This window comes from Peromyscus californicus, unplaced genomic scaffold (assembly GCF_007827085.1).
Source record: "Peromyscus californicus insignis strain IS unplaced genomic scaffold, ASM782708v3 Scaffold_6__1_contigs__length_162567912, whole genome shotgun sequence".
In the NCBI taxonomy this organism is placed as follows: domain Eukaryota; kingdom Metazoa; phylum Chordata; class Mammalia; order Rodentia; family Cricetidae; genus Peromyscus; species Peromyscus californicus.
Window position 1 is genome coordinate 105,633,196 of NW_026294584.1, and position 27,839 is coordinate 105,661,034.

General features: G+C 52.3%; 2 protein-coding genes across 17 annotated transcripts in view; one reads left to right on the forward strand and one right to left on the reverse strand.

Moving 5' to 3' along the window:
* Slc41a3 (solute carrier family 41 member 3) overlaps positions 1 to 3,052 on the forward strand; it is a 51,281-nt gene extending 48,229 nt beyond the window's left edge. For all 5 annotated transcript variants that reach the window (XM_052721088.1, XM_052721090.1, XM_052721089.1 and 2 more), the window contains one exon: positions 2,064 to 3,052. In XM_052721088.1, the coding sequence (XP_052577048.1) occupies positions 2,064 to 2,276 (213 nt within the window). In that variant the 3' untranslated portion in view covers positions 2,277 to 3,052. The remainder of the gene's footprint in view (positions 1 to 2,063) is intronic.
* A 14,318-nt stretch (positions 3,053 to 17,370) lies between these two features.
* Iqsec1 (IQ motif and Sec7 domain ArfGEF 1) overlaps positions 17,371 to 27,839 on the reverse strand; it is a 342,158-nt gene continuing 331,689 nt past the window's right edge. For 8 of the 12 annotated variants that reach the window (XM_052721473.1, XM_052721472.1, XM_052721474.1 and 5 more), the window contains 5 exons: positions 27,154 to 27,253; positions 25,679 to 25,840; positions 24,914 to 25,090; positions 21,010 to 21,059; positions 17,371 to 19,964 (listed from right to left, as the gene is read on the reverse strand). In XM_052721473.1, the coding sequence (XP_052577433.1) occupies positions 19,464 to 19,964; positions 21,010 to 21,059; positions 24,914 to 25,090; positions 25,679 to 25,840; positions 27,154 to 27,253 (990 nt within the window). In that variant the 3' untranslated portion in view covers positions 17,371 to 19,463. The remainder of the gene's footprint in view (positions 19,965 to 21,009; positions 21,060 to 24,913; positions 25,091 to 25,678; positions 25,841 to 27,153; positions 27,254 to 27,839) is intronic. The other 4 variants (XM_052721480.1, XM_052721482.1, XM_052721483.1 and 1 more) reach the window with 2 other exon arrangements.

Below are 27,839 nucleotides of genomic sequence, written 5' to 3' on the forward strand. Positions count from 1 at the left end.
CCAGCGGCGTGGACTCGACACAGAGGCTCCTGTGCTGTGTACCACACACCTCACACCACGTCTCCGCTGCACACTGCACACTGCATGTTGCCTGGTCACACCGCACGCTGCACACTTTCCTCACTGTGCACGGTACTCTGCATGCCACACTCATCAGAATGCTGGAAGATCGGCTGTGGGTGCGTTGTGTTCTGTGGAGGAGGCTGAGCCGGCTCTTCTTCCCCTCACAGAAGCCCCGGCTTTGCATGGGACTTAAGGGCGCGTATAGTCTTCCTTCCAGGCAGGATGGCATGTGGTCGATGTGAAAGAGATTCAGCTGCTGCTGCTTTGAGAGGGGAGCTCAGCACTGCTGAGATGCCACTGACTGATGTCCCCTAGAGTGTCAGCAGAGAGGACCATGGGCACTATGGCAGTTTCAGGACAGTACACTGAAGTGTTTCCTTGTCACTTTCCAAGTCCAAGACTTTACCTAGGGGGAAGGAACAGGGCAGGGACTGGCTGATAAAGACCAGTGACGATGAGACCTGAGTAGGGCCATGTAGACTGCTCCTTGGAAGCTTCTAGAAGGGCTCGCCAAACCTCTTGAGGGGGGAGGGGTCAAGCAGAGAGGGTCCTGGCTGGTGAGTGGCAGCAGGTCCCTGTGGCACTTCAGAGGCCAGGGCAGGACCCAAGCACTAGCAAGGGCATATGATGGTTGAGTCCAGAACCTGCTGCAGACCGCACCCTGCCCTCTTCTGTGTTGCTGAGTAACCAGCAAAGAGGTTGATTTGCTCACACTTAAAGCTGCTGAGGGTCCAACCAGTGTGTGGCAGGCATAAAAGAGGACAGGGAGCCAGCTGTGGGCTGAGGGGGCCTGTGTGTGTGAGGAAGCCAGTCAGCAGCAGTGGCCAGCAGTAGTCAGCAGCAGTGGTCAGCAGCAATGGCCAGCAGAATGGCCAGCAGCAGTGGTCAGCAGCAGTGGCCAGCAACAGTGGCCAGCAGAATGGCCAGCAGCAGTGGCCAGCAGCAGTGGCCAGCAGTGGCCAGCAGCAATGACCAGCAGAATGGCCAGTAGCAGTGGCCGTCAGCAGTGGCCCAGCAGCAGTGGCCCAGCAGCAGTGGCCAGCAGCAATGGCCAGCAGCAGTGGTCAGCAGCAGTGGCCAGTCAGCAGCAATGGCCCAGCAGCAATGGCCAGCGGCAGTGGCCAGCAGCAGTGGCCAGCAGCAGTGGCCCAGCAGCGATGGCCAGTCAGCAGCAATGGCCCAGCAGCAATGGCCAGCAGCAGTGGTCAGTCAGCAGCAGTGGCCCAGCAGCAATGGCCAGCAGCAGTGGTCAGTCAGCAGCAGTGGTCAGCAGCAGTGGTCAGCAGCAGTGGCCCAGCAGCGATGGCCAGTCAGCAGTGGCCAGCAGCAGTGGTCAGCAGCAGTGGCCAGCAGCAGTGGCCAACAGCAGTGGCCCAGCAGCGATGGCTAGTCAGCAGCAATGGCCCAGCAGCAATGGCCAGCAGCAGTGGTCAGTCAGCAGCAGTGGCCCAGCAGCAATGGCCAGCAGCAGTGGTCAGTCAGCAGCAGTGGCCCAGCAGCAATGGCCAGCAGCAGTGGTCAGCAGCAGTGGCCAGCAGCAGTGGCCAGCAGCAGTGGTCAGCAGCAGTGGTCAGCAGCAGTGGCCAGCAGCAGCAATGGCCAGCAGCAGTGGCCAATCAGCAGCAATGGCCCAGCCCTGTTCTTTAACAACCTGTTTTAAGAATCGATTCAGACCCAGGGGACCTGGTCCACTCCCTCGAGAAGTATTGGTCCATTCATGACCTTACCATTTCTCACTAGACCTCAGCTTAGAAAGGTTCCCCCCCCACACACACACACCTCAACACCACCACAGTGGGTCCCCCCATCTCAATGCCACCACAGTGAGAACTAAACTTCCAGCACATGTCCAAGACACTCAGGTCCCAAGCAAGGCCGGAGAAAGGGAGCTGACTGGGGTTGACTCGTCGACCTTGGTGGCATCCTTGGAAGCCAGCTGGTGCTCTTGGTTGTCCTTGCGCCTCTGACTTGTCTTTTACATCTTTCTGCTCTTCTGGCAGGTGGTGATCCTGCTGTACCTGGCAGAAGTGATGGTCCGGCTGACCTGGCACCAGGCTCTGGATCCCGACAACCACTGTATCCCCTACCTCACGGGCCTGGGGGACTTGCTGGGCACTAGCCTTCTGGCACTGTGCTTCCTCCTGGACTGGCTGCTGACGGGCGGAGCTGACCTTGCACAGCTGGTTTCAGAGCTGGTTTCTGTGCCTCCCTGACTGAGGCTGCCGCCTGCAGGTCTCCATGGGGCTCTCCCTCATGTCCACAGCATCCCGCAGGCTGCTCCTCCTGCCGGGGCCTTAAGCTGCTAGATATCTGCCTGGGCAGTGCCCTCATCAGTCTGCCAAGGAGACGAGCACACACCTTGATTCTGAAGTTAGTAGCTGAGCCTGAGGTGCAGTCCTGACATCAGGAGCTCTGCTTGCAAGTGTGAGTATGTGTGCCTGGCGTGTGCGTGCGTGCGTGCGTGCGTGCGTGCGTGTGTGTGTGTGTGTGTGTGTGTGTGTGTGTATGCACGTGTGTGTGTGTGTGCGCACATGTGCGTGTGTGTGTGTGTGTATGCACGTATGTGTGTGTGTGTGCGCACATGTGCGTGTGTGTGTGTGTGTGTGTGTGTGTGTGTGTGTGTGTGTGTGCATATAGGGCAGGCTGTTCTAACCTAAAGATGCTGAGGAAGAAGCCTGTTGCTGCAACCTGAATTGAGTGGAGCAGGATGGAACTCGTCTGCGTCCCCAGGTCTCAGACTACCCATGCCTTGACTTTGCTGCCATCACTGGGCTCAGCCCCCTGGACCCACACTACTAGTGCCCTGGGCCCAGTGACCATGCACTTTCACCCCAGGCAGGCCCTGTGTACCCCCATCTACCCCAGCATTTAACCTTGTAGCTGCTTTCTTTTTATTTCCCCCTTTCTCTGTTTTATAGCAGAACCCTCTGTTTAGGTTCTGGTGATCAAGAGACATATATATATATAATAAAGCATAGCTGACATTGTACTTGGTGGTCTGCGTCCTTCAGGGTGGTCAGGGAGACCGTGAGGCTCGGTCTCCAAGCAGTAGATGACATTTTTCCAGAGCAGTGCGTCTCATGGTGTGGCTGAGTGTACATATTACCTGGAAACCTGTGTGTATAGTACCAATCTTCCTCTGCCTGCCCGGGCAGCTCCCTGCTGGTTAGCAGACATCAGCTGAGCCTTCACGTTGGGGACTCATTGTCCAGAATGTCACTCCTCTTTTTTTGATTGACGTGTGTGTGTGTGTGTGTGTGTGTGTGTGTGTGTGTGTGTGTGTGTATTTCTGAGGTATAAGGTGATATTTTGACTCATGTCATCTTTTTATGATTTGTTGTTTTGTATGTATGAGTGTTGGCCTGCATATATGCAGAACCCATAGAGACCAGAGGAGGGCATCAGATTCCCTGGAACTGGAGTTACAGGTGGTTTTGAGTTACCCTGCAGGTGCTGAGAACCAAATTGGTGTCTTCTGCAAGAGCCATAAGTGCTCTTCATCTCTGAGCCGTCTCTCCAGGCCCTCCTGTCTTCTTGTTTGTAAAGTGTGTTTACTCCCTGTTTCCCAGCTCCTAAGTCATGGGTAGGCGAGGCATGTTTTCCCTCAGCCATCAGATGTTTCCATGGCTCCTCTGTGCCAGATGGTGTCCCAGGTGGACATGATGCCCAGGCTGGGAGTATGTGAGCAGCTCAAGGAATGGTGGGAATGCAGGAGGAAGCACTGGGCTGGGCACGGGGGAGGCATTTCCATCCGGTACTCACCTAACCTGGAGGAGAGCAGGCCTTGGGACGGCGTGAAATGAGTCGTGATCTCTGAGGAGACACAACTGCCAACTGCCTAAGGGAAGACGGTGTCCTGACCCCACAGTGTGCCCTGCTCCAGTGTGCCTACCATTGACCATGCCCAGGTGGAAGTTCAGGGCCTGGGGAGCAGGCTGATAGCCCACAAGGTCTCCCTCCTCGTGGGCGCAGAGCCCAGTGGGATGAGAATGGGTTGAAGGGGGGTTGGGTACAATCCAGCACAACTGTGGGCCAGGCCCCAGGCTACCTGAGCAGAACACTCATCTCGGTCCTGAGGCTCGGGTGGAGACACAGTCAGTACCACAGAGGCATTGAACATTGGCTCTTATCAAGTGAAAGCAGCAGATGGAGCTGTAGAATAATCTGGTGACGAGAGCTGAGTTTCCATTGTACTTGCAGAGTGTGGTCATGTACGTATTAGGTTTCAGATTGAATTTTCAGTCATAATGAGGCTCAAACACGTCTTTGTTCAGTGAGATGGCAAGTGGGTATGGTAGACAAGGCCAAACCCTGGAGCTTGGCTCGCTCAACTTTTGAAGCGTTGGATGTCTGACATGCAGTCAGATTTTGTGGAGAAGAATCACGCCCTTTCTGGTGACAATGCCAGCTGCAGGTGGTGCTGTGTTCGGTGCCTCTCCTGGATTTACAGAGCACACATCTTAGATGGAATGGTTTTACCAGGCTGAGAAAGCTACAGCCAGACCAGATTGTCAGCAGGACCCAGACAACAACCATGGCCATCCCTTGGTGTGAATAAGACTGGGGAGGTCTCTTCTGGCTCCCATCTCCCTGCAGAGCTGCTTGGCCACTATATTGTGCATCCTCAGAAATTCCTGGGCAAAGGGCATTGGTGTTGTAAGTTGATCCTATGCTTATGACTCATTCTGAATTTGAATAAGAAAATTTCACAGATTTGCTTTGTGTCTAACATTATCTCCATAATCTAAAATAAATAAAATAAATTGCCTTAATTACTTTTAAATTGCTGTGATAAAATACCATGACCAAGGCAACTTAAGAGTTTATTTGGGGCCAGGCAGTGGTGGCGCACGCCTTTAATCCCAGCACTCGGGAGGCAGAGGCAGGCAGATCTCTGTGAGTTCGAGGCCAGCCTGGTCGATAGAGCGAGATCCAGGACAGGCACAAAGCTACACAGAGAAACCTTGTCTCGAAAAACCAAAAAAAAAAAAAAAAGTTTATTTGGGGCTTACAGTTTTAGTGGGTTAAAGTCCATGACCATTAGGGCAGGTGGCATGGCAGCAGGCAGGCAGGCATGGTGATGGAGCATACATTTTGATCCAGAAGCAAGAGACAGAATTAACTGGGAATGGCATGGACTTTTGAAACCTCAAAGCTCATCCCCAGTGACACACCTCCTCCAACAAGGCCACACCTCCTAATCCTTCCCAAACAGTTCCACCAACTGGTGACCATGTGTTCAAATATATAAACCTATGGGGGCCATTCTCTTTCAAACCACCACACAATAAGCCATTAGCAAAAAAAGAATGCATACTAAAATGTGATACAGCCACATTTATTAAGAAAGGATGGTCATCAGTGTCTGGTGTTCCTGGGATTGAAAGACCCAGCTTCTTCAAGGTGTCTGCTGACTTTGGAAACCGGGGTCTTGGGTGAGGAGTGTAGAGACTGACAGGCCAGAGGCAAATGGGAGGGGTGGGGGAGGGGGCTGAGCTGGACCTTAGGGACACGGAGCAGCAGCCAGCAAGTGGCTCTCCCAGAAGAGAACAGGAGAAGAACCAAGGCCATGAAACCCTGTCCCCTTCTGGACCAGTGCTCCAACCCGCTGGAGCTGAGTTGGGACACGTGAGGAAACACCTCCAGAGACTCAGCTGTAGTTCTGTCTGGTGCTGTGACTGCTCACGATCTTTGTTTATAAAGCTGGATATTCTTTCCATGTTGAGACAAAGTCTTACCTGGTAAAATTAAAAAGAAAAAAAAAAGGGGGGGGGGTCAGAGAAATGGCTCACTGGATAAAGGCGCCTGCAACCAAGCCTGACAACCTGAGTTCCTTCTTTGGACCCGTATGGTAGGAGAGAACCAACACCCACAAGTTCTCTGACCTGCACATATGCACTGTATCCCCTTTAAATAAATACATGTACACTAATATATATTTTAAAATAATTTTGAAAGGCAGGAGATAAAGCTCAGTGGTAGAGTGCTTGCTTAGCATGTGGGAAACATTAGCTTCTTCCCCCAGTTCTGGTAAAATAAAGCCCAGAGCCAAGTTTCTTGTAAGCAGGACAGCTGAATCCATCTTGTTAATTCCTCCTTCTGCTCCAGCCTGACTTTTATTAGCATGTGGTTATTCTGCTGTGGATGTTTGTTTAGATAAACTTCATCTTCTAGCTGGAGTCCCATGAGAAGAGGGAACCTCAATCGAGAAAATGTCCCACCAAGATTTGGTACATCGTGGTGATTGATAATTGATGTGGGAGGGGCCAGCTCACTGTGGGAGGGGTCAGCTCACTGTGGGAGGGGTCAGCCCTTGGCTGGTGGTCCTAGGTGTAATAAGAAAGCAGGTTGAGTAAGCCAGGAAGAGCAAGCCAGTAAGCAAGCAACAGAAATCCTAATATAGAAATTGTTACCAGGTCATGGGGCATTGCTGTGGCAGACCTGACTTTTTTTTTTCCCCCTTAGACTATGGTGGCATCATTGAACTTTGGGCTGGAAAAGCCATTGAGTATTGAGTTCAGTGGGCTGTTCTGTGGGAGCTTGGAAGATCAGAATGCAGAGAAGCCTGGCTTGTGAGGTTTCACAGGGAAGTTTGAAAGTTTTTCAAAGGCTTTATCATGTGATTTTTTTTTTAATTAAGAATTTGAAGTTCTGGTTGTCTGGGGCTGAAAAATAGACCATAGTTAACAAGAAGCCATCACCATTAAACTGAAACTTTTGCTTTACTGGGACAAATGATGCTGGTCAGCTAGGGCTGAAGAATCTGCTGTGGTTCAGACGAGACCAGCATCATCAAGGACTGTGAACCTGGGAGTATTTTCTCAGGGTCAGCACACAGAAGCTGTGGTCCAGAGGGGACCAAGGCTACCTTGGATTGGTGATGTGTAGGAATTGCCCAGGTGGTACTGGTTTTGAAGACATGAAGGAGTCATGGAGAGCAGCTAGGCTTGGCATCATGAGAGGCTGGGGGAGGCCACTGGTGAATGTGCAGCCTCAGTAGCAGGGACAACCCCAGGATTGAAAGGGTCATGAAGAGATACTGAGGCTTGGCATCATGTCGCAGGGTCAGTCGCTGAAGGAAGCCCAGAAGAGGTTACTGGTGAAGGTAAAGCCAAGTCGTAGGTGAGGCTCAAGCATTTTGAGATGCTAGTTCTGTGAAATAACTGCCTAGGACAGCAGCAGCTGTGGAGTGGAGCCAACCCGGGCTCTTGAGATAAGCTGTGTATACGGTGGCAAGAGCTCTGGAGCCTAGAGATGGGGCTACTTCCATCTGCCACTGGGCTTTACACTGTTGGACTCTGGGTGCTTTGATCTGATTGGAGTAAGAAAGTAAGCAACTTATTTTTTATTTTACAGAAGTCTACAGCTAAGAGACTTTGAACCTTTAAAATGCTTTTGGATATTTTAGAGAGCTTTGTTTTTTATTTATTTATTTATTTATTTTTATTTTGCAATACAATTCAGTTCTACATATCAGCCACGGATTCCCTTGTTCTCCCCCTTCCCGTCCCCCTCACCTTCCCCCCAGCCCACCCCCATTCCCACCTCCTCCAGGGCAAAGCCTTCCCCGCGGACTGAGATCAACCTGGTAGACTCAGTCCAGGTAGGTCCAGTCCCCTCCTCCCAGGCCGAGCCAAGCGATCCTGCATAGGCCCCAGGTTTCAAACAGCCAACTCATGAGAGCTTTGATATTTTAAAGACTGGATGTTTAAAGTATTTGAATTTTTAAAGGCTGGGACTTTTAAAGGTCGGAATATTTTATATTGTGATAGTAATGTTAATAGGTCATCTTGGGGACAATTGATAAAGAAAAGGTTGAATGGTTATATGTTTGTGTGTCAAGCTAACAAAGGGTCAGTCGTGCTGTCCAGTTTATTGTATCAACTTGACACACGCTGAAGTCATTTGGGAAAAGGGAACCTCAATTGAGACAATGCCCCCATCTGATTGGCCTGTGGTCCTGGATGGTATAAGAAAGCAGGCTGAGTAGGCTACAAGGAGCAAGCCAGTAAGCAGTGTTCCTCCACGGCCTCTGCATCAGTTCCTGTCTCTAGATTCCTGTCTTGAGCCCTGCCCTGACTTTTCTGGATGATGGACCACAAGCTGTAAATGAAATAACACCTCCCCCACCCCAGTTGCTTTTGGTCTTGGCTTTTCATCACAGCAACAGAAACTCTAAGACACTCATCTCATTTGGTCTTTGTTCGCTCTTTGCTGCTGTGTTGGTTACTTCTGTTGCTGTGATAAAAATACCCTGACTGAGGCAATTTACAGAGGAAAGAGCTTATTGGGGTTTATGGGTCCAGACAGAGCCCACACTGGTGGGGAAAAGCATGGTAGCAGACAGCAGGCATGGCGGCTGGAGCAGAAAGCTGAGAGGGGGCATCTTCAACAAACAGGAAGCGAGAGCTTCAGAAGGCTTGTAAGGTTTGCTATTATGTTTCTTGTTGACTGGGATACAATGTGCATACCATAGAACTTGCAGTCACAAGAGGACAGTTCCCTGGCTGTAGGCATTTGACAGTCACTCTGCTGTTGTGTGATATTTTGTTTGTGTTCTGACAAATAAAGCTTGACTAGAGATCAGAGGGCGGAGCTAGCCACTAGTTAACCATAGAGGCCAGGCAGTGGTGGCATGTAGGTAGAGTTTTCCTGCCTGGCCCACAGTCAGGACAAATCTCTCTCACCTGCCAGTCCCACAGCCTTTCAAACCCAACCAAGTAAACACAGAGGCTTATTTTGCTTACAAACTGTATGGCCGTGGCAGGCTTCTTGCTAACTGTTCTTACAGCTTAAATTAACCCATTTCCATTAATCTATACCTTGCCACGTGGCTCGTGGCTTACCGGTATCTTCACATGCTGTTTCTCATCGTGGCAGCTGGCAGTGTCTCTCTGACTCAGCCTTCCACTTCCCAGCTTTATTCTCCTCCTTGTCCCGCCTACACTTCCTGCCTAGCCAATGGCCAATCAGTGTTTTAATTATTGACTAATCAGCAACACATTTGACATACAGAACATCCCACAGCAGTGGCACACACCTTTGATCCCCGCACTTGGCAGGAGGAAGCAGGAAGATCAGGAGTTCAAGGCTTCCCTGGGCTACACGAGACGGAACCAGCCTAAAAGAGAAACCTAGCTGGTAGTAGTGGTGCACGCCTTTAATCCCAGCACTAGGGAGGTGGAGACAGGAATATAAGGTGGGTGGAGACAGGATCTCGGCACCCCATTCGGTCTGAGGATTTGTAGAGGTAGGAAGTTTCTAGTGGCTGCTGCTCTGCTTCTCTGATCTTCAGGCAAGCTTTATTTGCCAGAACACAAACAAAACATCATACACCACTCTAGTCTCCCCCTCCCCACCCCACTCCCCACCTCTTCCACTTCCCTACTCTCTACTCCCATTGCCACACTGTCTACCATCGCCATCCATTCCCTCCACCCACCCCTACCATCTCCCCACCATCCACTATAGCCCACCCCCTCCAACCCCCACCGTCCACCCTCCATCATCCACCTCCACCCTTGCACACCCCCTTCCTCTCCCATCCGTGTCCAGAAATTTTTCATGTGTTATCTTTAAGTGTTGGCCTCGCTTCCGGAGGGACTTTGAAAACAGAGGATTCCTTGGTTACTGTGCAGCTCCTGTGGGCCTGGCTGTCTCCGGCACCTGTCACTCTCCACTTTCAAGTCGCAGCTCTGCCTGGACAGGCAGCCTTGCCTTTGGTGTCTGCGAAGCCTCTGTCAGGGTCCTCTGGTGACATTTATTTCTCGTTTAACTCGGCTCCAGCTTCTCATGGCTGTCTCACAGCTGGCCGTGTTCTGTCTCAGTCCCCCGTTTGATGCTGCCGGGCAAACTGGCTGTTCTGTGCTGATGGCGTGTTGTGTATTTTTGGCTTGTGGTTCTCTGAGCTTCTGGGCTCTGTGGGTTCATGCTGTGTGGGCTTTGATAACCACACGTACACCCATGCAGTGAAATACTGAACACACAGAGCAGTGAGTGTTCACACCTCCACAGCAAGGGGGATCTGGGGGTCATCACAGGTAGACACAGAGGAGAGAACACACCCCATGAATTTTTTTACATATAACATAAAATACAAATGACTGTCCTGCCGACTGGAGGCTCACAGAGGTCTGGAGAGAGGACAGACAGGCTCATCACAAACACAGGAGGCCTCTGGTGGAAAAGGGGAAGTGGTAGTTTTGTGCGTTGTTTTAAGTCTGGAACTGTAATGTTGCCCACCGGCATTCTTAGGAGTTTGCACAGCAAGCCAGCAGGGGGAGCTCTTTTTGCTGCTGTGGCTGGTTGGCCTTGGCCACAGACTAAAGCCTGAGGCTGGCCCTGCAGGCTGTCCCGTAAGTGCCAGCTGGTCCAGGTGGGGACAACAGTGGAACTGGAAGGCATGGTATCAGGCTTTCGTATTGAATCCTTTGGATCTATTTTGTGTGTGTGTGTGTAAGTGTGCTTCTGTCCCCATCTGTGCTCTCACTGCTCAACTACAGTGTTGTCTTTTTTCTCTATTTTCAAAGAGCTAGGTTTTGGCTGATGATGTTTCTTTTTAATTATACTTATTGAGGGTGGGGAGAGCGTGCGTCACAGTGTGCATATCAGAGAACAGCTTTCAGGAGCTAATTCTCTCCTACTATGTGGGTCCTGGGATTGAACTTGGCATCAGGCTTGGCAAACAAGCACCCCACTAAGCTATCCTGCCAGCCCTGGATGGCATAATTTTAAAACAGATTCTACCATTTTACTATTTACTCAACTTATTATTTAATTGGCAATGGCATTTCTGATGGGAGGGGATGCCTTGATCTTGTTTGATTGACTTGTGACTAGGATGTTCAAATGGTCTCAACGTCAGGGGCTGTTGACTGGAGCTGTTGACCTAAGCTGCTGACCTTTCCTTTGTGAACTGACATGGGGCCCGTCGTCACCCACCTTTCCTGTGCCTGGAGCTGAGGCTCGGTGGCCTGGTAGGATCTTGCAATGATGTGCCATGAGTTCTGCTTTCCAAAGGTGGCCTCTGCACTGCTGGATACCTAGGTTGCCCTGAGTGTTACATCTTCATTGAGAATTTAGTTTGCACTATAAATCACATGATTTTGCATCTTGTTTTTGAGACTGCTTTCCACATCATTAGACACCAAGATGTAACTCCAGCCCTGCCTTTGCCTGTGTGTGTGTGTGTGTGTGTGTGTGTGTGTGTGTGTGTGTGTGTGTGTGTGCTAGCTCGTGGACACCCTTATCCTTATGTTTATCAAGCCTTTCTACTGAGGCCATCTTATGTGTGCCTCAGAATAGGGACAGAGCTGACTGGTTCTGGCTCTCTGATCCAGCATAGCCTGACTGCAGTTCTAATCCACACCTGCCATGACTTCATGGAAGGCTGGGTGATCGCTCCAACCTTGACTTCAGGATGGGAACACAGTTGAGCATGTTCCCACTCAGATGTAGTAGCTCTGCTGTTGTTTTGAGCTGTGCATTTATACCACTTTTTTGTCTTACAGTGTATCCTGGTCTCTGCTGCCTGCAGAGACAGGTGGCAGGGGATTTATTAAAGGAATTGGTTTATGATGCCAGGGGGGCCTGTGACATCCCATGGTGTGCCATGTGCAGACTGGAGACATGGAACCATGGAAATCACATGCCCGAGACCATGGGGAACCTGAGTGGTACCTGTGCTCCTGAGCCAAAGGTTGGATGAGTCCCCTAAGATCTGGAATTCCAGATGCATATATCTGGAGTCTGTATGAGGGCAGGGCATATGTGCTCCAACTGAAGCCAGAGCCAGAGTGTGGTCAGTCATCTGCTCTGTGTGGGCTCTGCTCCACCCAGGATTGCCCAAGGATTGTTGATGGATCCTTGTCAGGGTGAGGAAGATCTGCTGCACGTTGTCACCAGGTCAAATGTTGGTTTCTCCCTGAGACCCCTCTCAGGCCACCCAGGAAAAGCGAACACAGTCATGTGGGTATTCCTCGGCCCAGTCAAACCGATACCCCAATCCCCTATCCCAGGAGGTCATCGTGAGTGTGTTGTCTGCCTGCAGCTTCCTCACTCTGTTCTTTCATCTCAGGAGGCCAGTCTGTCATCACTTGGTGGTCCAGGTGATGGCCTCTTTATCTTCAAAGGTCAATGATTTTATAGCTTCCTCTTGCAGTCTCGTAAGATGACCTGTCAGGACAGTGGTTTCCCTTCAGCTTTATGGCTTCGCTCTAGCTCACCCTCAGGGACTCCAGCCTGCTGCTGTGCTCTGAGCTGACTGCCCCCTTTAAGCGTCACTCTCTTGGATCCTTTCAACTTGACTCTCTTTCCCTTGGTGACTAGTTTTACTGTCCTAAGGTGACTGCATTTTTCTTACCATGAGCGTCTGTCTGCTTCTGCTGTGTGACTGGTTTTGCATCCTTGATGGCTTGTTTACTAAAGCTTCATAATGGGAAGTGCTTTACTGACTTTTTCTGTTGCTGTGATAGAACACTGTGACCAAAAGCAACTTTAGGGGAAATTCATTTCAGCTTACACTTCCAGATGATAGCCCATCACTGAGGGGGAAGAACTCAAGGAAGGAACCTGAAGCAGAAACCAGGGAGGAATGCCTTTTAAGCTGCCCCCTGACTTGATTCCTCTTCCACCCAGCTTTCTTATTCAGCTCAGGACCATTGGCTTAGGGATGGTGCCACCCACAGTGGACTGCACCTTCCCACATCAATCACCCATCAATGCAGTGTGGTGGTATTGTGTTCCCCAAAATATTGTGCACCCTAATAAACTTATCTGGGGTCAGAGACTGAACAGCCACTAGATACAAAGGCTAGAAAATGGTGGCACTCACCCCTTTAATCCTAGCACTCCAGAGGCAGAAATTCATCTGGGATCTCTGTGAGTTCAAGGCCACATTGGAAACAGCTAGGCATGGTGACTCACGCCTTTAATCCCAGAAAGCGAGCCTTTAATCCCAGGGAGTGATGGTAGAAGGCAGAAAGATATATAAGGCGTGAGGACCAGGAACTAGAAGCATTTGGCCTGGTTAAGTATTCAGGCTTTTGAGCAGCAGCTCAGCTGAGACCCATTCTGGATGAGGACTCAGAGGCCTCCAGTCTGAGGAAACAAGACCAGCTGAGGATCCGGCGAGGTGAGGTAGCTGTGGCTTGTTCTGGTTCTCTGATCTTCCAGTTCACCCCAATACCTGGCTCAGGTTTGATTTTATTAATAAGAACTTTTAAGATTCCTGCTACATCGCAGTCTCTCACAGGCATGGCCATAGGCAAGTCTGACCTAGGCAATTCCTCAACTAAGGTTTCCTCTTCTAGGCGACTCTAGGTTGTCACACTGATAATAAAAGCCACACAGCTAGGTTGTCTTATAGTTAGTTACCCTCTGCTTCTTGTGCATCTGGAGTATGTACATGTTCATGTGGGTGTGTGCACACATTTGTGGAGTCTAGAGGCCAGCGTTCAGGGTCTTCCTCCACTGAACACGGAGCTCTCTGATTTGGCCGGGCTAGCTGGTTTGAGTGTGTCTTCCCCTGCAATGCGGGGCAGATGAATGTCCCTATGCCCAGCTTTCCATGGTGGCTGGGGATTTGAACTCGGGTCCTACATGTTTGTATAGCGAGCACTTTGCTGAAAGCATCTGTCCAGCTCCCTGCCTTTGACTTTTGCACCTGTTTGTGTTCATGTGTTCTTTGGGTTTGTAAGCAGGCAGTGAGTGCACTACTATAATACGGCTTGCTTGTGGAGGTCTGAGTCTCCATCTGATGAGGGCCCTTTCTTAGCGTCTGTGGTGCTGGCTGAGGCCACTGGCATTCTCCCACTGAGTCCTCTGACGGTATTGTGCTATGGGGTTCATCCTGACTCTGTTGGCCTTCAGGGACTGTCTTCCCACTGACCTGTGATACCTGTGGTTTCTGCTTTACTGAGTGTTGTGCACAGCCAAGCTGCACATGGAGTTGCTTGGTGTTTTCTCCAGAGTAGTTTTCGAAGGCTACGGGAGAAACTCCAAGAAAGCAGGTCTCTATTGCCTGTTGTTTTAATGTACTATGCTATCTTCCTGGCATCTCTGAGGGTAACCTGTGGTAACTGCACTGAGCCCATCTTTCAGACTTAGGTGGGATGTCTCTGGCTTTCAGATTGGTTTTGTATTTTATTTTTGAGACAGAATCTTACAATGTAGTCCTGGAACTTTCTATGTTGCCCAGGCTGGCCTTGAACCTATGGCAATTCTCCTGCCTTGGCCTGTCAAGCGCCGAGATTACAGGCATGCACAGCTGTGCTTGGCCTTGGCTTGTCTTTTTGAGATATTTGCTATTGTAGCCTGTGGTGATACATTGTGTACCCTAATAAAATTTGCCTTAAGATCAGAGGACAGAGCACTCGATTAAACATAGAGACCAGGCAGTGGTAGCACACACCTTTAATCCTAGTATTTGGGAGGCAGAGATCTGTTTGGATCTCTGTGAGTTCAAAGCCCACCTTGGACGACGTGAGATTGACTCAGTCTAGGAGAGAAACAGAGCCAGGCAGTGGTAGCACACATCTTTAATCCCAACACTTGAGATCTCATACCTTTAATCCCAGTATGTGGGAAGTCACACACACCTTTGATCCCAGGAAGTGATGGCTGGGTGGAGAAAGGTATGTAAGGCATGAGGAGACAGGAACTAAAGGTTTTTCGTCAGAAGAGTCCCTTTCAGCTAGAGGCTTTTTCGGCTGAAGCCTTTTCGGCTGAGGAAGCTCATTTGGCTAGAGGCCTATGGGCTGAGGCCTTTTCAGGCTGAGGAGTCCTAGAGGTAAGACGTGGCAGTGGTTCGTTCCTTTGTCTCTCTGATCTTCAGGTAAATTTTATTAGTGTATACAACATATCACCACATTAGCCCAGGCTGGCCCTGAATTCATCAGGTCAATCCTCCTTCCTGCCTTAGCCTCTTGAGTTCCAGGATTACAAGCTTGCGTCACCATGCCTGGCTATCTTTCCAATTTAAATGGCCGTTCTTCTCCCCATGACCCTGGTCATATTGCTTTAACAGGGATAGAGGGAAGAAGAGCTTTCTCTAAAAGCCCTGCAGGTATGAAATTACACTAGAGGTGAAGTAGGAGGCCTTCACAGTACATGATGTACTTGCTGGCAAGGAACACCATCTTGGAGTTAGAGGCTTTATGATATGGCCTAGGGAGAGCAGGAAGAGATGGGCCAACCTTGGCCTTCAAGGGCACCTCACAGCTTCATGAAGACTGGCCAGAGAGGAAGGGCCTGAGGATCACTGGGCCAAGCAGAGTTCTAGAAAGGGATGTGTAGGCTGTTGAACCAGCAGGTGAGGACCGCATCCTTCTGGGGCTGAGTGGCTGTGTGGACCCATACACAGCCTGCAGGGATCAGATGGTCAAGGAACAAATCCCTGCCCCAGGTCTTCTAGGTCTCCCTAGCAGGCTTCACACTGCCCAAGGGTGGGCACACTGTTAATGGTGACGGCTCGATGAAGGGCAGGCATATTCTGAGCCCAGCTGCTAGTGGTATTAACCCAACACCCCCATCTCCCAACATCAGCTCATTTTCAGGGATATTTTGTCCAGTCCAGCTCCAGGCTATCTGCAGGTAACAGTCAGACACAGCCCTGGTCTCCAAGGGAGATAAATGGTCCAGCACAGCCTTGGGAAGACTGCTCTGTAGTCAGCCCTGCCAGAGACCCTAGGCTGCAGCCCGAAGGGGTCAGGTCTACCATGGGAGAGGACATGAATAGCCTGGAGCAGATGGACACCCTGCCACGGAGGACCCAGACTGCACAGATCACGGTGCTCACTTCCATATGGAGGAATGTGGTGGTCTTGAAGGAGACCAGCAGAGGGTCCTCTGGGAATGTACTACAGGGAATTGGAACTCCACTGGGAGGTGTATTATGTAGAGATGGCCTGGGCCAGGAAACGAGAACCCACACAAACCAGCTTCCCACATCACATTAATCAATGTGGAGGATGGGCAGAGTTCGCCTTGGGTCATGGTCCCTCTTAAATATCTGAGGACTAAGCTACTGGGATTTTTCTTACTCTTTCCCCATATGTTGCTCTCAGCTCTCGGGACTTCCTAGCACCTATCCCCTCTGTAGCTCAATGAAAGCCCCGAGCTCCAGCGTTCGCTGAGACGGACATCGCTCCACACTCCTGGCCCCCCATTTAAGTCTCCCAGCAGCACCCTCAATCGGGGTTAGTCAGGGGCCTTTGGGGAAGCTGTGTCCAGACGGGATAAGCCTGGTCATGTCACCTGGAGACCAGAGTGGAATGATCAAGCTAGGTACAGGATTTATGGGATCTCCCAAAGGACCCAGGTTCAGCTGTACCTTGGCTGGGCTCTCCTCAGTGTGGTCAGCCCCTCCCCCACCCCACCCCACCCCACCCCGTATGGTGGCTCTCGGGTCTCTGAACAGCACAAGTGCAAACCCTGATGCCTAACCCTTTAAAACACTCAGGAGGCTTTAAAATGTGCTAGAGAGCATGCTCCACACCAGGCGGCTGGGGACACTGATGGCACATTAAGGTGGACTTTATTTTCACATTACTATACAACTCACTTGGGAGCTTCAAAAAACACAAACCCACAACTTCACTGTTGTCCCTGGAAAGCCCTTTGTGACGTTACCAGCCGCCTCCTGTTGGCCACCAGTTCCACAGATGACCCAAATAACCTGTGCCATTAGTGCAGGGCCCCAGTGTGTCCTGACAGTGGTAAGCAGAGGTGCACTCAGAGGCTCTCTGCCTCTTCCCGTCTCCCCTCTCCTCAGATAGGGACCACAGGGCCTCAGTGTCCTGACTGTGTGCCAGGTGATATGGGACACCGGTATGCTAGGAGCTTGTGCTTTCCAAGCTAGTGCTGCTGTGTGACTTGCAGGTCCAGACACACCCTCTGAAGACACTCCTCTGTCTGTAAAACACAGGATCACAAGGTCTCATCACTCTGACCCAATCACTCACAGAGTTCGAAACCCAGGGAAAGACTGAGTATGCTTAGAAGCCTGGTCCCTAGAACCCACCGTTATCTTCAGCAGGTCTCCAGGACACACGGAGGGTAGCTGAGAGGAGCCCAGAGCCCGGCGGCGAGCCAAGGAAGGGCAGGGGACTGGGGGGAGGGAGGCCCCGCCCCACCAGATAAACTGGACCTCCCTTCAGGTTTGTTCCCCAGTGGTGACCCTTCAAAAAAAGAGTGAGAGCGTATCTAACGGCCATGTCTTTTTCAGGACAATCTCAAGTTCATGGCTAGCTTACCACTGGCTCAAGAGAGGGTGAAAAAAGCCGGCATATTCAATGTCACCACTCCAACTACTTGCCAACAGTAACACTGGTGTATTTTGCAAATGTACAATACAGAGAGCACAGCCCCACACGACTGGTGCCAGGTGACATGCAGCACAGTTCCCCTTCCTTGTCAGACAGTGTCCTTCAGCTGAGGACAGACAGTGCTTAGGGCCTAAGGAAAGCATGGGGCTCGGGGCACTGGGAAGCGGGCAGCTCCTCACCAGCTGGCCCCAGCCAGATACACTATGCTTATCAGTTCTCTTTCTGTGGAGATGAGAAGATGAGCCATGCCGACAGAGGATGGGGCAGGCAGGCCGAGTCACTGGGAGACAGAAGGCTGACCTCCATGTTGCGGGATTTGCTCTCTGCAGAGATACAAAGTGCTCAGTTTGCAGATCTGCTGGTACGTGACCTCGACGATGACGACAGGACAGGGGGGAGAGAAGGGAAATGGGTGGCGCCAGCAGGCCAGCAGGGCGATGATGGGCCAGACTGGGCTCCTGATCTCTTGTGGTTGGGCAGGCCCGCTGGCTCACAAGGTCCTAGACGCAGCCCACGGTCAGGCGGCAGCTCCTTCCTTTCTGAAAGGGACTCCGCGCAGGCAGAGGCCACAGGCAGTCCTCAGGTCCTAGGCTTAGGAGCACAGCACTGGAGGCTGCGGTGGCTGGAAGGGCTGAAACTGTAAAGTACAGCCCGTGGGTGACTCAGGCACAGGAACGTGGGCAGCATGTGGCCCCAGGGGAGTGCATGGTGTCACACATGGAAGCGACAAGAACACAGCTGGGGCATGTGGGGCCTGGCAGCTCACTGGACCATGAGAGGCAGTGGGGGCTTCACCTGGCCAGGGCCAAGCACTCATTGGCTAGGCGCAGTGATGACAGAGGGGTCACGAGCACATGGCTGCATGGAATTACAGTGATCGCTGTTGCCACTCAGAACACAACACGGGACACACACACCGCCCTGGGCCGCCCAGCGCTCACGCCACCCGCCTGCTGGGGCTGGGAACTGGATGAGGGAGTTATGGCGTTGGGTGGACGAAGATGAGTGGTCATTGTGTTGGGGATGGGTCCCTCTGCCATGGGCCCTGGGAGGATTGTGGGGGAGGGTGAGTGTGGCTCACCATGTACAGAGGGAAGGAATGTAGAGCATGGGAGATCCAAGTTATGGCAGCCAGTATAAAGTGTCTAGGGATCTGTGGGGCTGAGGTCCTGAGACAGTCAGCTCCAGACTGGTCGCCCCAAGTGCTAGGGTAGAGGTGACTGCGCTTTGCCTAGTTGCTTACTGGAGATAACAGCAGTTATAATACTGGTTACTTAGAATAGTACTCTGTTAATAAAATAGGGGGCTATACAGAGCAGAGTAGGGTATTAGACAGTCAGGTGCTGTGTTACTTGGCACAGTGAGTTATGAGCGTGTAAGGTTTCAGCCAAGCTAGAGGGAATTTCTTTGTATGAAAATATGGCAGGATCTGGGTCTGTTCTAGCAGGGTTTTTGGTCTACTCACACATTTATCTAGATTGACTTCCTGTCACTTATGTGGCAGTCTTTAGGAGGTCCCTAGTGCTAGCTTTGTGGATGAAATGCTTATCTTCCACACACAAACACTACCTATACAGTATGTATATATATATTTATAATATTTATATATTTATATTATATAAAGTTTACTTACGTATTTTCATCACCCATATCAGATCTACTTATTATTATTATTATTATTTGCCCACTGCCAATAACAGAACGATAACACAGCCCAATCTGGGGTTGGTTCTGTTGTGTCTGACTTTTGTAGCTCAGGTTTTCTTTGCTAGGTTGGGTTTTCAGATGTGTGTAGAGTGAGGGGCTGCGGGCTGACAGGGGAAAGGCAGTTCCTCTTTTCCTTAGTCAGCGCTGTGTCAAGGCCAATGGTGGCTGAGGCCCAACCTCGGGCGGAGGGAGGACTGGGTGTCAGGGCTAAGCCAGAGTGGGAGCTCTGCTCTGTGGGAGGCAAGCCCTTGGGTCCACTCTGGCTACGAGGGCAGAGGGAGTGGAAACAGTGGTGCCTTCGGCTGGTCTGAGGCTGGTGCCTGGTAGGCCCTGTGTGCCTAGTGTGTGACAGGCGGCTGCCTAGGCTGTCTACACAACTGTGCTGATGCCACTGGGCTTGGCCTTGCTGCTGGTGGGGGGCGGTGGGGCAGGGGGTTGCCCATGGTGATGTGTTGCATGTCCCGCGTGACCAGGGTGAGCTGTGGGCAGAGGCGGGTGGCTGTGCGTATGGGCCACATATGGGGGGTGCCCCCCGTGTGGGCCATGGTGGTACTGGTGGGTGTGCTGCAGGTGTGGGGGCGGGTGGTAGTGGTGGTGGTGGTGATAGGGGGGTGGGTTCTGCTGCGCATGGCAGTACTGTGCATGGTGCCCATGCAGAGGGCCCTCTGAGGGCCCAGGGTGATGGGCGTGAGGGGGTCCTGGGGGAGGGGCTGAGGGTGGGTGGGCCTGGGGAGGGGGCTTCCCTCTCCTGCTCCCAAACAAAGAACCCAGGAGGGAGGAGGAGTTAGGCACGGGCTGGGGGGGGCGAGATGGGCACTCTCGTGTTGAGGTCGCTCTCCGGCGCATGTGAGGACTGCTAATGATGGAGCCCTAAAAAGGAAATTCATAGAAACCAAAATTAAAAGATCTCAAAGCACACAGGCCAGACCAAGTTTTCCAAATTCAGAAGTCACCCACTGACTGCTGGGCCCGAGGATGGGAAGGATGCGGGCTCGGCCTGACAGCCACTGTGCGGGGGGCAGCTGGGGGCTGGTCCTGATGGAGGTGAGGGGCATCTCCTTTCTGTGCAACACAAGGATGCTTCTGCTCATGCTGGGCCGCTGCAGAGTGAGACATCAGCCCACGTGACAGGGTGGGGTGTTATGAGCATGTGAGGCCGAGGAGTGGCAGTGAGTGTGGAAAAGGAATGAACCTGGCTCCTTGGGAAGCTGGGCCCATGTGGGGGTCCCGAGGTGTCTGGGAAGGTGGTACCAGACAGGCAGGACCCTATAACCTTATCCTTGGGGGTGGGGGCATGGCCTAGGTCTTTCCTCGCAGCTGCCTGTTACAAACCCAGGAGGAGTAAAAGGTCTGTAGGTTGAGTCAAGGTGTGGGTAGCAGGGAGCAATGGGGGATGAATGGAAGCTCATGAAATCCACACTGACTCTTCCTTTCTCTCAGAAACTCCTCCTGTGAGCTAGCTAAGCGATTCCATTGTGTCCTGACCCCAGACACACAGCCAGTAAAACTCCAGGAAGGAAGCGATGGATGGCAGAGCGTAGGGACAGGCGAGTGGGGCTAACACATCCAACAGTGAGAGCTGAGGATGAATGAAGGGCGGGTGGCGCTTGCGCCCGGGGCGGGACCTGAAAGCCAGGACGTTCATCATGCTCAGGAACCACAGGGAACAGGGGTTAAGTGGAAATGAGAACACAAAGTCCACACCCTCCCTCTGCCCAGCCCTTGGGTCAGAACAAGCAGTGAGAGGCATGGATGCTTCTAGGCAGAGAAGCTGCATGCAGGGCGGAGGCAGGCAGGGCGGGAGGGCCAAGTCTGTGTCTCTGCAGGAAGGGGAGGGAAGAGCAAAAAAAGACAACATAGAAACCAAGGGTGGGTGACACAGGATGGCCAGCTGGACGGGGTGCTTCCTACTTACTTCCACATTGCTCTCTAGCGATCCCGCACTGCTGCGACGCCCTCGCTTCCCTGCCCAGAACATGCAATACCAGAGGTTAGACACGCACACCGGGTCTGGTGCCACTGCCGCCTGCCGCTGCCACTGCCCGGAGCTGGGGCTGGCCCATGTGTCTGCCAGGGAAGGGCCTTGAATGGGCTCAGTGGGGAGGCCGGCAGCAGTGCAGTGAGGAGTTTTAAAAACAATGGCGTGAACAAACGCTCAGCAAAAGGGAGAAAATGTTTTTAAAACCAGGTCCAACTTTGTAATGCTTATCCTGAACTGTGGTCTTCGGGGAGGGGGTCTGAGGTGGGGATATGTTGACCACCACCTCAAACTCCTGCCTGCTCACCTGACTCAGTGCAGCCAGCCTCAGCTGGGGTCTGGGGGTACAGCTTCTGCAACAGCACAATGCCCCTGATCCCCAGTGGATTTCATATATATATATGCATATCCACATGCATGTTTACATATATATATTCCCCTCCTTGCCTTCTGGGGCAGAGCAGTTGGTCAAGGGGAAACTGAGCCTTGGGCCCCTTGCCCTCTGGTGCCTCTGGGGGTACGGTTTGGTTTGTGCAGTGCCCTGCCTCCTGAGTCTAGCTCTCCCACCCAGAATACTTCAATGCATTCTAAGTCGAAAATGTCTACAATGAAGACACAGCACACAGTAGGTACCCATCCATCAATGTATGCTGGCTATGTCAAAGGGAGGCTGGGCCTTCCAATAGCCCCCTCGTGCCTCAATGGTCCCACCAGAAGTCTCTCCTTGACTTCTTGTATGAGGGTTCAGGGTCTCCTGTAAGCTTCTGTGGGTGAGCACCATGCTGTGGGTCAGAGGGAAGCGACAAGGCCGAGACAAGGCATGGGCTACCTCCACTTACAATGAGAGTTGGTGGGCCCTGGAAGATGAAGAGGCTGCTTTGTGCCTCTCTGGTGGCCGGGTCTATCATCAGGGCCTGAAAGCTGCTGTTCCTCAAAGCAGACTGGACTGCACAGAAGGATCAGGTGGAGACAACTATGGGCCTTTCAGCCTTAACATGACTACTGAGACCAGTAGTGACAAGCAGATGTGGAGGAGGAGATCTAATTCCATATTTGCCTGCTGTCCCCAAGCCCCGGATTCATGGGAGAATCTGGGTCAGGGGAAGGAAGGCCATGACACTATGAAGATATCAGCTGCTGAGCATCCCGGGGAGACGGCCCCTTCCTTTGGTGAGAAGAAAGGCTGTTTTCCCATCTGCAGGTACAAAAGAGGCTTCCCAATGAGGTCCAGGGACATAGCAGTAGACTTTGAGTGCTTAGGCTCTTGGCCTCAGTTTTTCTGTCTGTGAGATGGCTATTTCCTGACTCCAAACTGTTCTTTTGGGTGGCCAGGACAGTGTGGCACCACACATGCATGAAGAGTGGCCCTTCTCTGCTGTCATTTTTCACACAGGCTCTCAAGCCCCTCCTATGCCCGGGGTTCCCCAGAAAAGACCACGTGTCTTGTATCCTGTAGCCCAAACTGGAACAGAGAGAGGCTGTCCGGCCCAGTGTGGGCTGTAGTTTCTTCAATTTCATCCTTTCCACTTCTCAGCTCTCTCCACAATCAATCATAGAGCTGTGTGTTCACTGCTGCACCCCCACAGCCTGTTCAAACACTTGGCCAATAGGAGTAAGGCATGCTGGGTGCACAGGCTCACCCCCTGGTCTGCATGGTTCATCTGAAAGGGTCTCATATGGTCCTCAAAGTCTTGGCTGCATTTCAGAGGCAGGACAAGCTCTCATTCTTGCACTGTGGCTCTCAAGCATCACTCACTGATGAGACCAGTTCTAAGTTCTTCACATGCATTGACTTGTCAGTGCAGCTGGGGAAACTGAGGCCAAGGGCCTGCCTGCTCAAGAATGGCAGCAGAGTGATGGCATAAGCTTCAGACAGCTGACTCCAGAACTCATGCTGCCCACAGTCTCTGCTGGACATCGTGTAGTAGGAGGCGATGCAGCTGTTTATCTAACACCACTTCTCACAGATGGACTGCCCTGGTACAGGATACGAAGTCTCTGATTCCAGGGATGGTCTCTCTGTGGGAACTTGGTGCTGGTCAGTTTAGCTGGGGAGGGCCAGGCTAGGCATGGCTACTACAGTGTCTGCTGGCAGGCCCTGGTTCTTATGGCCCAGGGAAGAGGACAGGCCTGGAGCTGGGTCTCCTTCCCTCTCCCAAAGGCAGGTAGGTGTCTATAGATGGGCTTGCTTGTGAGCCATCCCAGGCTCTGGCTGGGCTTAGGCCTTGTCCGTGGTGGGATGGGACTACTGCAGATCAGAGGCAGCTGCTCTCAAGGTACCCTGCCCCATTATAATGACAAAGGCCTGCATCTTCATGAGGTAGTACACCTGACTGCCATCACCTCAGGCTTTGCACAGTGGCACTGTGGAGAGTGAGGACGACTTGGCTGCCTGTTGGGAGCTGGCTGCCCAGGTCAAGAATCCTGCCTCTCCAGATGGCCCGCCAATGTCTTCCAGGGTAAGATGCTGCTTCACTGGACATCACAGGTGGTCTTGATCTGGACTCAGATGCTTGGGATCCCCTCTGAGTTTTTGCCCCTGGAATCCTTGACTTGGCCAAGAAAGTACCAGTAACAATTCAGAGAGCAGCTGCATCAAGGAGCCCCATCCTTGGAGGATGCAACCAGGCAGGTAATTCTACCTGATCCTCGAGCCTGCTGCCCTGGGCCTCAGTCCCAGCGGGGCTACTGCACAGACTCAAACCACCCCAGGGCCCAAGCAGTCGAGTGACATGGGCTGGGTTGAACAGGCCGCTGGGAAGCTAGTGGTTCTCAACCAGGGGTGATCTGACAACTGGCATTTCTGGAGATGCAACAGGTTGTCATAACTGAGCAGGTGCCGCTGGCCTTGGTGAACCAGGCACAGTTCAGTGGCAGGCAGTTATGTGCCCCAGAGTGTCTCCAGTGCCCAGGTTGAGAAGCCCTGGCTTAAACCCTCATGCTGGTGGTGTCAGATTCTCACTATGGAAAAAAAAAATGACAAAAGCAAAGAAAATTCAAAAAGGAAAAAACAATCCCTGAGAAATGAGAAAGCAGTATGAGGCAGTGCTGTGGTGAAGGGACTGAGAGGGAGTGCTGGGCAGGCCCTGAGGGCCCCACCTCACATAAGGGCTGAGGCCACACTGCTCCATGCACACTGACTGGCTAGACACTTGTGGTAGCTAAGGGGCTGCTGCTCTGACTGCATCTGCTTCCACTCCAAGGCTGGACGAGGCCACTGGTAGCAGCTTCCTGAGGCTCACAGCACTGTCTACCTCTAAGAAATCTAGGAGGCTTGGGGGTTCCTGCTCTCTGGGGCTACATGGCTGGCAGCAAATTAAACCACAGAAACAAGGAAATAACACTGACAGTGAACAGCTTCTGCCAGGTTTGCCCCACATTCTGCCATACACCTACTGTGGCAGTGGCTTTAGGCTGGACAGAGGCCTGGAATTCTCAGGAAAAGAGCCCCACAGGAAGCAAAACCAGGACAGTGGCAAAGGGGGTTCCCAGACAGTTCAGTAGGCTTCGTTCCATTTCATTCATTAGCATAGAACACACAGCAGTGGAGAGCACATGGGACGCACCAGCTTGATGCTCTTAGCCATAGAGCGATAGATATGGGGGTGGTGTGATAAAGACCCTAGGAGAAGTAGGAAATGGGACGCCATCCCTGGTTGTCTTGCACAGACTGTCCCTTGGACACGTCTGTGTTCCGCTACCGTCCTGGGATGCTCATGGACCTCCAAGAGAATTGTGTCCATGCCTGAGCAGCCCTTTCCAGCACCATGCTGGCCCATGGGCGCCAGGCCTCAGTCCTGCATGCACTGGCTGGGAGGCTACTTCTCAGCCCAGCTCTTACCCGCTTCTGAGAGGTCTCTCAGGGAGCTGCTGAGGGCGCTGCGCTTGAGGCCCTCGCCACTGGCATAGCTGTCATCCAGGCAGGCCCTGCTCAGGGTTCCGTTGCCTGACTCCTTTTTGAGGCTGGAGCACTGTGACATGCTGGGCCGCACAACACCCTTCTGTTTCTCGAGCTCGGCTGGAACAGAGAAGGAGGACCAGTGAGAGGCAGTGGCCACTGTCCTGGGCCCTAACTCCTGGGAATAGGGAGGGAGATTCCTGGGAAAAGGGGGGCATCCTGGACAAGAAATGAGCTCTGGGCAGTGGCCGGAGGCCAGGCTGCCTATGATAACAAAGACTAGCACTTTTGGGCTCAGGAGGGCTGCAAATTAGGCCTGGATTGGGAGAGGAGTGGACCACACTTATCTACAGGGGAATAGGTAGGGAGACTGCAAGTCTGCAGAGACCTAGAGCCAGGGCCCCAACAGTTACTGGGCCAGAATGAGGACAAGGACTGAATGGCATAAGCTCAAGTCCACAGTGACCAGAAACAAGGGTTGGGCTAAGGCGAGCAGTATGCTGAGGGGAAGGATGGCTCCCCAAGGGCTGCCCTGGCACATGTTGTTGAGGAGACAAAGACCTGGACAGCTCATTGCTGGGCCTCAGGGAGTCCTGGCACCAACCACTTCTGAATATTGTCATTGCATAGGACAGGAAGGCTCCCTGGGAAGACCTCTTGAGACTTATGAGCTAGGCACTGCTTCTCAGAGTCCTGCTTGGGACTTACACTCTATCCGGTGCTTCTCCATCTCCTGCACTTCAGCAACAGACTCCCTCAGGTCATCAGTGAACTTCTTCCGGTCCTGAGGATTGGGAGCGTTGAAGTTTATTAGCACTTTGATATCTGCTCCAGGGACAGCAGACGTCAGCCGGATGCCATTGGGGTAGTCTGCAGGGGAGGAGAGGAAGGGCCATGGAGTCAGCAGTCACTTTATGGTCCACTGGCCAGAGAACAAGGCTGGTGTGCCTTGGATGAGCCCTGAGGTGGCCTGTGCAGAGGTGGAACATAAGCAGGAAACGGCCTTCTCTCCAGGACATGGGCGACGGCCTACCCTGAAGCCCATGGTTACTGTCAGGCACCAAAGCCCTGGAGGACAGTGGCATTCTCAGCTGTGTGGTGTCTTGTCCTTTTCCCCCAGGGAACTCTGGACAACAAAGCCATTTATTCCTGAAAGGCTTTCAATTATGGCTGGCTTCCTTGGAGTTACCATGTCCCCCACTCCCATATCAAACAATCTCTCTCTGTGGCTTGGCTCTCTTGAGTGAGCACTGAGTGGCACCAAGCTGAAGCCCAAGGTATCTAAATCTAACGTGAAAATTTAGATATGGACTCAGCAATTTTCTCTAAGTCGTTCAGACCACCTATGATGTGCCTGAGTGAGGCATTCCCACCGCAGGGTGACTGGGGCTTTCACCTGGCATCTGGGCTGGGGGGCATATGAATATGACCACCAGCATTCACAGCCCAGCTTCACTCCTGGGCCCACTAGGTCTCTGTCCTGGCTTGAGCAGACTGAGTTGACACAAACCTGAGTTGACACACACCAAGGTAAGAAAAGGCTGTGAGGGGACAGGACAAGTTATCTTTCTGCTCCTCAGTCTGAGGAACAGGAAGGCTGAAAGCCTCAAATGCAGGCTGCTAGGACTGTGGTTCTGGTGGCCAATTGTGGCTAACAGTTTTTGAACCTGCAGGTGTCTGGAAGGCTGATTAGAAGATGGTACCAGCCTGTCCTAAGACAGGAGGGTCCGCACTACTACAGACACCTCAGCCCTGCCACACTAAGCAGACCAACTGTCCCAGCACAGGAACTTCTGACAGAAGAGACAAAGGAGAAGAGAACAGCAGGGTGGGGAGAAGGGGCCAGACCGAAGCAATAATGACTCCACAGGCAGGAGCCAGCTCTGGCCCCAGCTATACTACACTGTGGCAAGCCAGTGTCGGGGGTTCCTCTAGGGTAGGCAGCACTGTGCCCACATTAGAGACGAGGGGTTGGCCTGTGTCATCAGACTAGTCACTGAATGCTTCTCTTGATGAACCCACCTCTGCCTGGTAAAACCCTGGCCCCTGACAAAGCACCACGCTATTCGTCTGGCTTGTCCTGAGGAGGGAATGTGTACCCAGAAGGCTTGCATCCTAGCTGGAGGTGACAGGGACAAGGGAAAAACACGCCCTCTCACACCCCATAGGGCCCAGGGACTCACACTGGTTCTCGAAGAGCAGGACCTGCATGCCATAGAGGGAAAAGGACTGCCGGAAGCTGTATGTCACCGAGTTCTTCTTCTTCTGGAAGATCTTGGTGACCTAGGGCAGCAGATATGGAGCGAAGCTGCGGTGTCTGTGAGGAGGCTGGGGTCCTTGTGCCATCTTAGCTGGTACCAAAGCCCAAGACATAGCAGAGGGGCCAGTGCCCATGCCTGGGGATGGGCAGCGAAGGCAGAGTGGTGCTGACCTCAGAGGCCAAGGCTAGCTCTTTCAGGGCCACTCCTAAGAGCAGCATCTCCAGACTAGCAGAGAGTCGGTCACATGGAAGAGGCTCTGTAGATGTGAGGACACTTAGAGCTGGGCTGACTTATTCTAGGGTTCAAACCTTCATGCCTGAGTGAGGTCTCTGCCTATCACAGCAGTCAGGTGTTAGAGACCAGAGCCAGCCAATGGGGAATTGTGCTGGTTAGTTATGACATATTGACACACTGGAGTCATCTGAGAGGAAAGAACCTCAATTGAGACAACTCCTGTATTACAGTGGCCGGTAGGCAAGTCAATGGGGCATTTCTGGATTGAGGTGGGAGGTGCCACCCTAGGTGGTCCCGGGTTGTATAAGAAAGCAAACTGAGGAAGCCAATAAGCAGCATTTCTTCATGGTCTCTGCTTTGTTTTGGTTCCTGCC